The sequence below is a fragment of the Mastacembelus armatus genome, chromosome 23 (assembly GCF_900324485.2).
Source record: "Mastacembelus armatus chromosome 23, fMasArm1.2, whole genome shotgun sequence".
NCBI lineage: Eukaryota > Metazoa > Chordata > Actinopteri > Synbranchiformes > Mastacembelidae > Mastacembelus > Mastacembelus armatus.
Genome location: NC_046655.1, coordinates 16007874 through 16022045, shown reverse-complemented (window position 1 = coordinate 16022045; position 14172 = coordinate 16007874). Strand labels below are relative to the sequence as shown.

General features: G+C 42.6%; 2 protein-coding genes across 4 annotated transcripts; both read right to left on the bottom strand.

Moving 5' to 3' along the window:
* Nucleotides 1-1295: 1295 nt before the first annotated feature.
* On the bottom strand, nt 1296-4442 carry crebl2 (cAMP responsive element binding protein-like 2). Its single transcript, XM_026327469.1, has 3 exons — nt 4223-4442; nt 3398-3595; nt 1296-2785 (listed from the first exon to the last, which is right to left on the bottom strand). Exons 1-3 carry the CDS (start codon nt 4235-4237, stop codon nt 2633-2635), a joined length of 366 nt encoding a protein of 121 aa, XP_026183254.1. The 5' UTR covers nt 4238-4442; the 3' UTR covers nt 1296-2632.
* A 523-nt stretch (nt 4443-4965) lies between these two features.
* Nucleotides 4966-13749, bottom strand: tbk1 (TANK-binding kinase 1). 3 transcript variants are annotated; one of them, XM_026327144.1, is made up of 21 exons: nt 13668-13749; nt 12702-12807; nt 11630-11770; nt 11271-11400; nt 10975-11156; nt 10719-10879; nt 10529-10639; nt 9968-10147; nt 9380-9576; nt 9214-9272; nt 8633-8724; nt 8420-8521; nt 8254-8332; nt 7819-7940; nt 7663-7739; nt 7520-7559; nt 7340-7441; nt 7163-7262; nt 6813-6913; nt 6643-6714; nt 4966-6245 (listed from the first exon to the last, which is right to left on the bottom strand). In XM_026327144.1, exons 2-21 carry the CDS (start codon nt 12786-12788, stop codon nt 6206-6208), a joined length of 2175 nt encoding a protein of 724 aa, XP_026182929.1. In that variant the 5' UTR covers nt 12789-12807; nt 13668-13749; the 3' UTR covers nt 4966-6205. The 3 variants fall into 3 exon arrangements, with proteins under 3 accessions (XP_026182929.1, XP_026182931.1, XP_026182930.1); XM_026327146.1 differs by having other exon boundaries at nt 11630-11767; XM_026327145.1 differs by lacking the exon at nt 13668-13749 and adding an exon at nt 13550-13568.
* Between the last annotated feature and the right edge of the window lie 423 nt (nt 13750-14172).

Below are 14172 nucleotides of genomic sequence, written 5' to 3'. Positions count from 1 at the left end.
CTAGGAGGGTCCCACTAGCTTAGCATTGTTTAGGTCAAAGTCACATGACCAGTAAAACCCCAAGCTTAGCATTGTTTAGGTCAAAGTCACATGACCAGTAAAACCGCAGGTATGAACTTCACCTGAGGTTTGGTGTAAACAAGCTGCTGTGTCCTGTAACCCCAACAATCGCCAGCAGGGGTCACTGTGTGTGAGTTTACACTGGAAAGTTCAGTCTGTCCATTAAAACTGGTTTTCTAAAGTTGTTTTTGGATATAACAAGATATTCCAAGTAAAAGTCCTGCATTCAAATGTTACTGCAGTAAAAGCCCAAAAGTACCATCATCCAAATGTACTTGAAGAATCCAAAGTAAAAGTACTCACTGTGCAGAATGGCCCATTCCACATGAATGGATCTGACATTATTGGATTCTAATTATTGATGATTATTGTGTTGATCACTTTAATGTTGGAGCTGATGTTAACTACCTTATATACTTCTAATTTGAAGTACTTTATATACCGCTGGGTAGCTGACGTTGACTACCTTATATACTTCTAATTTGAAGTACTTTATATACCGCTGGGTAGCTGACGTTAACTACCTTATATACTTCTAATTTGAAGTACTTTATATACCGCCGGGTAGCTGACGTCAACTACCTTATATACTTCTAATTTGAAGTACTTTATATACCGCTGGGTAGCTGACGTTAACTACCTTATATACTTCTAATTTGAAGTACTTTATATACCTCTGGGTAGCTGACGTTAACTACCTTATATACTTCTAATTTGAAGTACTTTATATACCGCCGGGTAGCTGACGTTAACTACCTTATATACTTCTAATTTGAAGTACTTTATATACCGCCGGGTAGCTGACGTTAACTACCTTATATACTTCTAATTTGAAGTACTTTATATACCGCTGGGTAGCTGATGTTAACTACCTTATATACTTCTAATTTGAAGTACTTTATATACTGCTGGGTAGCTGACGTTAACCACCTTATATACTTCTGATTTGAAGTACTTTATATACCGCTGGGTATCTTGGGAATTTCCCCCCAGGGATCAATAAAGTTTGATGATCAGTCTGTATTTTGTTGGATCCATCTGATTCTGAAAAGGAACTAAAGTTATCAGATAAATGTAGAGAAGGAAAAAGTACAAGGTTTGATTCTGACATGTAGTAAAGTCCAAGGAGTACAAAAGTACAAATACTTTAGAACTGAAGTACTTGAGTAAATGAGTTAGGTCTTAGTAAGAATATATTTAGTATCATGTATGTGAGCTAAATAAAAGATCATCAGTCCTGTAGACTCACATTTTTATTTACACTGAGACACAAAAGTTCAGACGGTGAAAATCATCAAAGTGCATCTGCCAAAGTTATGAAAGTGCTTTTTTATGTTTTTTATCACTTCAGTGGGGGAAAAAAGCTAAACAGGTGGTTAGACATGAAATGAAAGGGCAACTTTCATAAAAGAAGCTGCAGGAGGAAGAAAAAACAAAGTTTACATACGAAATAATCAGGAGCTGCTAACATAACATTCATTGTTCACAAATCCAGTCTGGATGATGTGTCCACCTCACTTCTCAACACGACTGAACATGCAACAGAAGAAATGGGTGAAAATGTAGAACTGACAGAACAGCACCACAGGATTTCTTCTCCACCTGGTTTTGGCTTCATCACATGCAAAGCTGTTCTCAGTTTTCTTACACAAACTCCATCCATCAGGTCACTTAGCAATCACTATACACAATAAGTACACAACATGTTTCAGTTTTACCAGCGTTGCACTCTGAACTACATGTTTCACACACTTTGAACATTTTGTCTGCAGATTGCCTCAGAGTTGAATGATAAACTATGAAGTGCTAGTAAAAGTCATAATATATTACATAAATAAAGTGCTTTTCAGGATACTGAAGAGAGAGTCGAGATTAGGAAATGATAGTGGTTTGAAAAATGGGTTATAATGAGCTGAGTTTGCTGTTTGATTGGAAAGTCTTCTGTTTAATGACTTATAATCAATAAAAGACTTAGGTAATTGGAGGGTAATGTGATTGGCTGAAAAGAGTTAGGAATTGGATGATGCACCACTAACTGTGTACAAACAGGAGGCAGTGTGTTTCCAACAGAGTGAACATCCTGTCTCTTTGCATGTTGGTTTCAGGAGTCACATCCTCCAGTTAAACTTTCATTCACATCAGATCAATAATTTAAACTGATCAGCTTCATAGGTTTGACTCAGAAGCTTCAGTGTTTGAAAAACTCAGGGAGTCAGTTTCAGCAGCTGCAGCCGTTATTAAAACATCAAAGGTTCAGATCGGACTCACTACCAGTCCAGCAGACACACTGAGTTAAAGGACTCGGGCCGAACAGATCCTTTAGCAGGACGTGAATAAGTCATGAGAATGTGGCTAAGACAGAAACAACCTCAAACCCCTGATGGAGGCCTGGCAGCTGAATAAAATGTGATGTAGGGGAGGCTGGTCTCACTGGCATCAAGGAAAGTTCGAGGAATTACAGCTGCAGCTTCGTGTGGAACAAGCAGGAAAAAACATGCGAGTCTGCAAATACATTGATGTTCAGTCACAGCAGCAGCTTCACATCATCAGTCTTTGCTCGGCGTCACTCAGACTAACCCTGACTGCCGCTGCTGATGCCGTTCTTGTTCTTCGACGTCTTGGTGCTGCTGCCACCCTGAGGCGTTTTCTGGTCGTCTCCGGTCAGCAGAGCTTTGATCTCTGAGGGGATCTTCCCCTGATCCATGGCCGAACACCACTGCTTGTACTGCAGGAGGAAACAAACGCCACGCTCAGAGTTTAACTCACGGCTGCAAACACGATCTTCCATCATGACTGGGTTCACAGCACATTCATTGTTGCCGTCAGTCTCTGGATGGGACTTGGACTTAGTAACACACACAGAACCAGCTGTGAAATTCAACAGGCTCCTCTCATCAGTTTGAAATATGTGTATTTAAATACACACTGTGTTTGAAGTAAGAAATCTGCTCCGACTCAACCAGCTGCACATTAACATGCATCAGTACTATAAATATCATGGTTCATTCTGCCCAAGGCGTGTTTTCACTCCAACTACATTTTCTGATAAACGACAGTTCACACAGCGGCTTGGTTCAAACGTGAGAGCTGGCACCGGTCCGAGTTTGGGAAAATGAATGTTCCTTAATCAGGTAATTATTTGGTTTTCAACATGTCAGAAAACATTTTAAAATGGAAAAACAGTCTAAAACCATTTGCTGTTATGAAAGACCAAGAAAATATATTCACATTTGAAGCGATTAAAGACTTGTAAACACATGTAGAGGTCTGTTGTGAGAAAACTAAGGTTTTTCTGAGCGAAACCATTTCCTGACCACATGAACAGACGTTTCCTTACCATCTCCAGCTCCTCCCGCAGGGCACAGATAGCCCTCTCCTTACTGGAAACCAGTTCCTCCAGGTACTGGTATCTCAGCTTCTTCCTGGCTCTGCACTCTCTGGCACTCTGACGGCTTCGCTCCAGTTTAGCCTTCAGATCGATTTTTGCAGGTTTACGGCCACGTTTCCCTGGCTTCTTCACTTTGCCAGCCACCATCTGACAACAAGGGAAATATATAAGTCAAACAAGATGGAATCACAAAAAGAAGAGAATGAGGTTTCCCAGCTCTTAGACTTAGTTTGCAGAAATAAATACCACTTTATCAAGCTCCTTCTGTTTAATGACAAATATCACAGAGCATATGACCAGTGCTCGTATTATAGTATTATTATATTGTGATTTGAATATTTTATTACACATCATTTCTTGGACAGTCATGTCTTAGCCTAATCAGCTAACTAGTGTTAGCCTAGTCAGCTAACTAGCTAAGCACTCTTACAGCGAGCACCAACTTGTTTCTGGCTTTTGGTCGACGTGTCCTTTCTGTCAAGAGTTAGAAACGAAGCCACAAAATTGGTAACAGAAATTCTCCACAGGTGAAAAGAAAATTTCAGACCTTTGTTCAATTGGACTTTAACACCTGCAGCTAGCGTTAGCTTGCTAGCATTAGCCACGGTTAGCTCCGTAAAAACATATCATTATACCCATCCAACCAGCCCGAGCCTCGGAAGGTAAAATGTTAAGACAGTTATTAACCTCAATGAATGGGTGTCAATTAACGATAAATAAACAAATTACTGATCGAATTATCGTTCATCGCCAAACAACCGATAGCGTTCTTACCTTGCTGTCATCCATTTTGGCCAAAGCTAACGTGCTAGCTTGCGTTAGCTCCACGCAGCTAACAGCTTTAAGATATAAATAGATATATAACAGATAGAAAAGTAGTTTTTCAGCTACAAAGAAAAGTTAAAGTTAACGAAAAACTAGCGCTAACCGAGCTAATCCCCACTAGTTGAGCTCGTTGTCTTGTTTACATCCCGTTTCCTGTGCGTGTAACGTCATGACGTCAGCCTCGAGTCCCAACGAATCTTTATTGAACTAAAGGAAAGTGACAATGTACAATCGCGAGAGCAAACGGAAAAATAAACAAAAAATCGAATAAAACAAATCACACAAATTAGAATAAATGACCTACAGCCTCATAATTGACTCCTAAAATAAAATGTTGACCGAAGTCAAATTATTACTTGATAATTCAGGGTCTAGAACAGAAAGTGGAAATGACATCTCAATAATTTTAGTTCACTTCATATCACATAATTATAACATATTGCTTTGTAATCCTGACCTAAAAATTTACATTTGAGACTAAAATGCTGAGTTGTGAGTTTTACATAATCTTTATTTATCTTTAATTGTTTTCCTCATACTTTGATTTTATACGGGAAAAACAAACTTGCAGAGAAATACAGTTGGAGTTTTAGCAACTACAAGAACTTTTATTTTCTTAAACTAGGTGAAGCCTGAGGAGACCATGACAGAGGGGAAGGGAATATGAAAGAAATAAACATAACACCTACAGCTTGATATGGCTCTATCATTTATTATTTATTTATTTACAGGCTTTTCAAACATGTGAATGCTGAATTCTGACAAAACATTAACTAAACATCTTCTGAACAAAGATGATAGATTGATATCTTCCTTTAGTCATGAACAAAGAGGTGTTTCTGCACATCTGTGATGTACTAACCAGAGAAAATAAGCATCCAGAAAAAGAACTGACCGTGACGGTTGACCGGCCTCAAAGAACCAAAACTGCTTAATTCTGCTTAGCCCCTTAAATTTCTTCATTCAAATCCAGCACATTACCAGCTAAGTCATATAATTAAGGTATTTTAATGAGATTTTAAATAATAATTAGAGGTTTGGGATATATTATGGTATTTTTAATAGATCATCTGCATAGATCTTTTTAAGGGAAAAAGTCATTAAGGACATTGATGTTATATGTGCTCAATTTTAACAGGTTGTAACTTTAATTTAATAGAAATTTTGAGCTCCTTTTAAGGTGCAAATCAATGGGTACAATCTTAAAATTCCCATAACCGATACAGATACTCCATTAAAAACACCATAATGCATTACAAAAGGACAATCCCTTAAATGACCTTTATTTAACCCTTAATTTACCCCTGTAAACATAAATTTGCCTTGTAAAAACCCTTTTATTACCAAATTAAGATTTTTAAAGACACCCAACAAAATTAAAAATTTATGTTTAAATATGTAGGAAATCCATTATAGATGAGTTAAAAATTTTGAGTTCATTGGGCTATACGTCAAAAAATTAAGGGACAAATGAATGGATTCCTGAAATGTTTTGGTCACAGACCTTTTAGCCTTTAAAAAAACTTTAAAATCCCTTAATGTAATTAATCGAAAAACAGGACCACACATTTTTCCAAATATGAATACGATGTAAGACTAACGTCAACAAAACCCTCTTAATATCTCCTTAAACCGACTTGTGTCTCCTGTGATATTTGGTTCATTTGTCAAAGTCTTGCCGGCTCTGCGGGGACCAAACAACTTATTCAGATCAGTATTTCTCAGGTAACTTAAGGATTAATGAAAGGACATTTTTCACAGCTCCTCAGGTAAAACATTCTGCAGCTGATTCTAATGCCATGGACAGTAAAGGTATGTTGGTTACAGACTCAGAGGCTCGTTCATACAGAACTTCATCTTACAGCCGGACATTATTTACAACATAAAGACAAAATATGTACAAAGGATGCCGCAAGTCTCAGGTTCTGGTTCTTAGCCTCTCAGGCCCCCGTCAAGAGTCAAAGTCCCGAACCTGAAAGACAGAGAGAGGCACAACTTAATGCAGATTAAAGGAATGTTCTGGCGTTTCTCTGCTCTGCTTCATGAAGGAGGAATAAACACAGGACTGTTGAATCAGACAGGTGTTCCTAATAAACTGAACACTTCTCAGTAGTGCACCTTTAATGTGACAGCATCTGTGGTGTCTTCTTCACGTCCCACGTCACATTTCAGTATAAGTGGGGATGGGGATCTTATGATTAACTCCTTTAACATGTCATTCGACACTTCAGCAGGCTGAACTACACGAAGTCGTATGATGTCGTGACGTGTAGTGAAATTATCGTCAACGTACAGACTGTCCAGCGCTTGGACTGTTAAACGGGCACAAAGTTATCACCGCCTGACCCTGAGGTGAGGTGCTGTCTGACCTTTCTAAGAAGTGGTTGTTCTCTGCCAGCTCTTTGACCACACCCTCCATCTCCTCCTTCAGCTTCTTCATCCTGACAAACAGCAGAGTCAGAAACTGGTTTATTAAAGCCTGCAAACGATGATGATGATGATGATGATGATGATGATGATGAGGAAGGCAAACACCTACCCAAGTGTCATCTCCACCAGGGTGTTCTGGCTCAGGTAGGCCTGAGGTTTCAACCCGCTGGACACCAGAGGGAGGACTTTCTGAGGCAGCTGTTCCTGCAGCTGTGACACACACACACACACACACAGCTGTAATTAGCATGGTTCTTCCTCACCAACAATGGGCGGCCCGTCTTTTTCACAAAAACCAGCTCCAGATGCTGAGAACAGTCGTCATCGTTTACAGTCTATGAAGGAACAAAGAGTCCATTGGCCTCTGGTTCCACTGCTCCAAAATCGGCACGTGTCTGTGGTCACCTGACCCTTCGTTCACACCGATGTAAAACGTGTGTTTGTCAGTTTGTTGTTTACCTTGATGGCTCTCTCCATCAGCATGGTCACCTCCTTCTCGATGCTGATCAGCTGACCGGAGGACAGGCCGAGCAGCTGCTTCCTCACGAGGTGAACCTTCCTGAAAACACAACACCTCACTGAGCACCGAGCGCTAACACCGCGAGCCGAGCCCCGTCATCTTCATCAGTACTTTACCTCATCCACTCTTCACTCTTGGAGATGAAGAGACGATACTTCATGGCGCACTCTTCCGTGAACAGAGATCTGGCTTTGCTGGCATGAAGCACCAACTTCTGTCTGTCAAGGAACGAGATTCAGGTCAGAACTTCAAATTAAAAGTCCAGAAACAGCTTCAGAGCCAGTGATAAAACCTACTTGTCAAATTTATGGATCTGTTCCTCGTTGTATGGCAGGCCTAAAACAGAACGTGAGAACAGAAAATGTGACAGTGGGGTTCGACATTTCGTTACCACTTGAAAAATCACGGAGCTGATGTTTACATGTGGCGACAAACTCACGTCTCTCTGCCTTGTCCTTCTTGAACTGCTGGTAGATGGCCGTGATGGCGTCCAGCAGCACTTTGATTTTCTCCACACTGTAGAGACAAGCCACCATCACACACTGGTTTATGACACACACACCACCAGTGGGTTTTCTGTGTGTAAACAACTCACTTCCGGTCCTCGGGGTGCGTCCCCACTTGTTGTGTCCAGGTGTCGGTCAACGGGCCTCCTGGGAGAAATTTACTCTTCATGTCTTGTGTTGCTCGTTCGATGGGCTCCAAAGAGCTGGAGATCTGCACACAAACCCGAAATGATTAGGAGCAACATGGTCGCAGTGCAACAAAATCAGCATGGCAGCTTTGGAAACATTCATCTCGTCCGACACTTCATTCTGCTGCTTTCACTGGCACTAACCGAAGCAGCTGTGACCTTAAACAGGTGTAACAGCCTTTAAAACCAGCTTAAACCACATACTGATACTTGAGGAACCACGTGGAACACCTCAGAACACAGATGCTAAGGGCTTAGGTAGTTTGAGGTAGTTCCTAAGTTAATTCTCTGTGGTCACTATGACGTTTCAGGTTGGGGAGTAAAGCAAGTACTCACTCTGAGAACTTTCTTGTGCATGTCTGAGATCTCGTCGTACTCTGTCGACAGCACGTTGGCCTGCATCAGCACCTCAAACCTGTGGAGCAACACAGACCTGATTATTATATTTCTTCAGCTGAATATCTGACATGTCTGTGACTAACGTGATTAATGCGTCTCTCACAGCTGTTCTGTTTTCTCCAGGATCTGCGTACAGTAGCTACACAGGTGGAAAACCTCCGACTTCTTGTGTTGGATCTCAGAGTAGTCCTCCTTCATCAGCTCTCTGGATACGAACGAGAGGAGAGCATGTTTTCACTGACCTCCAGTTTACACTGCTCCTCACTGGTTTTATAAGACGGTGGTTCGTGTCACAGACCGTCTGACATTTACTTACATTAAACCTCGAACTCCTTTTCGAACCAGCTCCTGATAGACCAGCAGAGACTCAGAGGTTTTCCATAAATGTCCAACGTCACCTGCAAAAGTCTGAGCAGCATCAGAAAAGTCAGCATGTCCGTTCACATATGTATGAATAACAAGTGACACCAAAGAAACAAGCTGCTCCTCCATGTTACAGCGTGTTGGCTGTAGCCAACACATCCTGAGTGTAGATTAGCACCAGACTTGTTGAGTTAAGAAGAAATGAAGAATATCAGACTGATCTGTTACTGACCAGTTGGGTGGAGGGTGAGCAGCTGCAGTTTTTACACCAGTATCTGAGGTCAAATTACAGTATTATCTGTTTATTTACTGATGATTACTGCAAACGTTTCTGGGCTTCAATTAGCACTTTGAATTTGAAGCCACGGCCACATGACAGCTGGAGTTTCCCAGATCACACAGAGCTGGATACATGTCACTTACAAACACAAACATCAGGTTCTGGGATGTGGGTGAAATCCCTGCTGGTTACACAGAAAGTTTCTCTCTTCCCGAATCGGCATTAATGTGACTTTTATTTTGTTAAATCAGCACCTTTGCGTAGCTGGCGTCCAGGTCGAGGTCATAGCGAGGCTGCACTTTAGGTGGACTGGCTGTGAAGACAAAGAAACCCCAAAAAGTTTAAAATATGTTCGAGAGTCTCTTCTTTGACTTGTTTCAAGGCTTCAACTGTTCTGGCGCCCCCTGCAGGTCTACGTACGGTCTTCAAAGATGAGTCCCACGGTGGCGACGGACTCGCGGCTGACGAGCATGATGGGATTGTCTCTGGAGGTCTTGGGGAAGGTCTTGGCCTGGCGGTTGGGGTCAAGGACGAGGCGGCGGCCTTCGTACAGCAGCTCCTGGTTGTGCAGGGGAATGCTGGTCCTGCGGGACAGCAGCTCCTGGAACAGTGCCGCCCTGTGGAGACACGAGGAGCAGCAGGGGAGGGAGTCAGCTTCCTCTCTGGGGATTAACAGGCTTATGCACATAGAAAATGTATCTACAGGCCGAGAAGAGAAAACGACAAAATCCGACCCAGTTCCAAACCAGACGCCAGTCTAAAAAATAAATAAATCACTGTCTTGCTTAACAACACGGCTCGAATCACCTGACGATACTTTAATTCTGGAATGAATGTGCTGTAAAGGTGTGACCTCCTGAAGGCTTCACCTTTTTACAGCACACAACAGAAACAAAACTAAAAGCCTTCACGATTAATCAGAAAGGATGTCAGGTCAAAATCTAAACCAATCAGCTCTGAGGTGAGGAGAGTGCCAGGTCCTTCCCATCATGCCCTTTTTGTTCTTACGTGTTGTACTCGTGGATGTAGACGTGGTGCAGCGTGGCCTGCTGCAGACTGAAGACGTAGACCACGGTCCGGTGCAGGATGTCGTTGGTCTCGGCGAAGAATTGGTCAAAACCCCAACATTTTTCCTGATCCGCTTCCAAAATGTTGGCGAGAACCGGTGTCAGGAGGCTCTGCAGACCCCTGAAACACGAGAATGACACACTCAGCTCACGTGCAATAAGGAAACGTACGTTTGATACGTGGTCCCTTAAAAATAAATGCAGATCAATAAATCGCTGTGGATCCTGGAAGGAACAGTGGAGGCTTTGGTGAGATTTCATTCTAATGACAGCGGTTCTGCTCATCTAACACTGTATAAACGTGTGTTTAGTGGTTTTATAGTTTGAACTCAAATTAAGTGACAACATCATGACGTCAAATTTCACAGATGTCACAACCAACATTTCCCTGCTAAAGAACAGGTCCAGTAAAAACAACTGAACTCTAACACAACGTTCTGTAATTCATGTGATTACAAACGGAGCTGCAGGAGGAGGAACCTGGAGCAGATTTGGTTCTTACTTGGACAGACTGCAGGACACCGGCATCTCTGTGCTCCACTCGATCTTCCCGTTCTCACATTTCTGATGACCGGAGATCGTCCCCGACGGCTTCTCCGTGATGATTTTATACCTGCAGCAAACAAACCGCTGAGTTTAGAGTTTGACTCTTCTCCCACAGAAACAGGCTGAGGTGAGTGTTGTGCTCTCACATGACTTCTTTGTTCCTGCGTGGTCCTTCAAACGGCCTGAAGGGCAGGCTGCCGGTGGCGGCGTGGTAAAACGTGACCCCGATGCTCCACAGATCCACCGTGGCGCCGTATTTCTTCTGGTGGTCTTTTCTCAGCACGGCTCGCTCGTACATGTCAGGGTGCTGCACAGGAAACACGTGAAGAAGAGTGAGCGGCTCCTAGAAACGATTAAAGGCCTTGGACAGAGCAGCAGAGACAGATCGTTGAACGTCCTCACCAAATATTCCTCTGTGCCGTACAGGGACACAAACTGCTCGTCGTCCTCCAGCTCTCTGGCTGCTCCGAAGTCCGTCAGTTTGTAGACGGAGCGTCCGTCCTCTCCGATCACCCTCATGATGTTTCCTGGTTTGATGTCCCGATGGACGATGCCATACTCTCTCAGGTGGTTCATACCTGCCACTGCAGGAGGGACAACAGCCAATCAGAGATCACCTCAGACACAGCAGAGAGAAGTGCAAAGGAAACAATCTGCTTTCTTCTTAAACTGCTTCACAGGGTCAGACTGTTCCTCACCCACATCATGGAGAACTATGAGGAACTCGTCCTCCGGGAGTCCGTAAGCGTTGGACGACTCCTCCAGCACCGTGTAGAGACTTCCACAGGGACAGTACTCCATCACCAGCACCTTGTGTCGGGTGTTGGACTGAGAGGGAGAGGAGGTCAGAACTCTGCTGAGACTTCAGGAAGAACATTACTACTGTTTCTGGCACAAACCATCACACGTCACATTGTTAGACATGAGCATAGTATCAGCTGAACCATGTTTAAAGAAGAGCCTGCATTAACAGCATTAACACTTCTGTCACCGACAAAGCCACAGCAGGACCTTTGTTAAGTCTGGAAAAGTCGTGTGAACCCAGACGGTTTCTGACCTCTTCCTCCACAGCGAAGAGCTTGACGATGTTCTTGTGGTTCAGTTTCTTCAGAACCTCGAACTCTCTCATCTGGACGTCGAGGGGCCTCAAGAAACTCAGGTTGTTAAAGACTTTGACAGCGTACAGGTCGCCCGTCTTCTACACACAGACACACACAGTTTAGTTATACCAAGGTTCATGTGGACTAAATGTCAAATTTGACAATTATGCAGCAGATCTTTTAACAGGCAGTGGTGAGTTTTGAAATTCGATTCTTCAGGCACTTTGGAAAACTAAGAGGATTTTGGTCCTTAAACTCTTTGGGTTTAGACATTTTTACTGTTTCTGTGTAATCCCCAAACTTTCACAAGACGGGGACACTGATCCAATAACCCGTGTACGTGTAGAGACACACCACCCCCTCACAAAAGCCCCTTAAACTGAATCACATGACAGAGCTGAGGTTAATGAGTCATTTGATCCTGAATCCAAACAAAAAGCTCAGGTTCAGACTTATCCTCTCACTTAAAGATTTTTGGGAAATCCCCCCTGAACAGTTCACAACCTGAAGCTTTGAAATCAACTTTAAAACACAAAGTGAGGAAAAAAAAAACTGAACCAAAACCTGAGCTGCAAACGTACAAGATCTGGTTCCAGGCCTTTTTACTCATTAATTTAACCCTGAGGATCCTTCAGAACAAAGCAACATCCAAATCAAACTGACATCCACATTAAAGTCAAATATCTGTGGAGTCTGGTTTATGACAGGCCTCTGACAGTGAGATTCTTGTTGAACAGGTTTGCATTAAAACACATTCAAGTCTGTCTAACCCTCTGGCTGGTTCTGTGTAAATTCACCTGTAAAACCTTTCTGGAGATTCAGCTCAGAAAGACTTTAAAGATAAAGTCACCAAACCAAGGAAATCTGTTTTTCACAGGTTTTTAGTGACCTGACCTGCAGTCCTTTCACTATTTCTATCAGAAGTATCATTTTTGAACCACATTTGGACCAAGTGGTGCCTGAAGTTAGACTTTTGGTAAAACCAGAGCTACAAGACTCGACCTCCTCCTGCAGCTGCTCACTGCGTACCTTGTGTCGCCCGCGGTAAACGTTGGCTGTTGCTCCCTGACCCAGCAGGTCTGAGATGAGCCACAGGTAGTTGGTGGTGCTCTGCATCCTGAGGCTGCAACTGATCCTGAAAACACAGAACAGATCTTCAACAAACCAGCAACAGATCCAGTAACTCATACAGTTCCTGTAGTGACTTGGTTTAACTCCAAATAATAACACGATACTAAACCTGGACCTTCCTGAGCCTGGTCCAGTCCATGTACATGTGGTCCAGAGAAAGCAAATATGTGTGTATATGTATGTGTGTATATTTCGTGTATGTGTGTGTGTGTATATATATATATATATATGTGTGTGTGTGTGTATGTGTGTATATTTCGTGTATGCGTGTACATTTTGTGTAGATATATATATGTATGTGTGTATATTTTGTATATATGTATGTTGCATACGTTTTAGAGACGTAATATATTTGACGTCTGTACGTCATTACGTCACCGGGCGTCGGGAAATTCCCGTTTGAGGCCTGAAACAACAAAAAAGCTGATAAACGCGACTCACCTGGACGATTTTACTGGTTTCAAAGATTTTACTGGGACTGGTTCCGCTGAGTTTAACCCCCTGCTGACATTTAACACCCAAACCTCGAAATAAATCAACCGTCGGGCCTCCGTACCGAACCGAACATCGAACCAGACACACAACCTGCTAACCATACAAACACACGGCGGAATTATCCGGCGGTTCGAGTCTCGAGTGTCAGAACCGAGCCAGAAATCGGCTCCATGTTCGAGCCTGATCCTAATTTCACTTTCTGCCGCCGACACTTACGTCGCACAAACACCAAGCCAGCCGTTCAAACTCACCGCCAACAGCGGGTGTGTCAGCTAAAACCTCGAGCTACAAAACGCCAACCGTGAAAAAGGTCTTATTATTATTTACCTCAAATAAACTTCATTATATGTGTGTTGTTTATTTCCTCACCCTTCCTTCGGCGGCCGAGTCCTCCGCTTCCTGCTGTTCCCTGGTCATGTGACGTGACGGGTCCAACCAGCGCGGAGAAGGCGTCCGCTATGTGACCGTAATACCCAGAAAAGCAGCGGCAGTTAAACAGCGGACACCCGTCAGCAAAATCTAATCATCCACGCTCCTTTTATTTGTCAAACCCTTGTTGATCCTAATTATAGCAGGCTTATACTTATAAACTACTAAAATTACTGTCAGCTGAGAACTGCACTACATTAGTGACATTAGTGTGCTCACTTCGGGCTGTGTTTCGTTATTACGGTAGTTGAAAAGCTGCCTCTTCAGGAAAATTCAGAAAACAATTCAATCTTTAGAAAACACAAATAAGAGATTAAGTGAACAAACTTAAATTATCGTAAAATAAACTAAAATAAAATTGTATTTTTTAATTATATTCTGTTCAATTCTGCTTTGATTATGACTCAGTGTTTTTAAGGGTTAAAATGATTTGTATTAATCAGGA

What these genes read in the sequence shown, in the direction of transcription:
- crebl2 (XM_026327469.1), bottom strand. An exon ending in TGCGGGAGGAGCTGGAGATG is followed by an intron (nt 2,786 to 3,397) that starts GTAAGGAAACGT and finishes TTCCTCCTGCAG; the next exon opens with TACAAGCAGTGGTGTTCGGC.
- tbk1 (XM_026327144.1), bottom strand. Translation starts at nt 12,788, where the DNA reads ATGCAGAGCACCACCAACTACCTGTGGCTCATCTCAGACCTGCTGGGT. An exon ending in GTGTCCTGCAGTCTGTCCAA is followed by an intron (nt 10,148 to 10,528) that starts GTAAGAACCAAA and finishes CTCGTGTTTCAG; the next exon opens with GGGTCTGCAGAGCCTCCTGA. An exon ending in GAAGGACAAGGCAGAGAGAC is followed by an intron (nt 7,560 to 7,662) that starts GTGAGTTTGTCG and finishes GTTCTGTTTTAG; the next exon opens with GCCTGCCATACAACGAGGAA.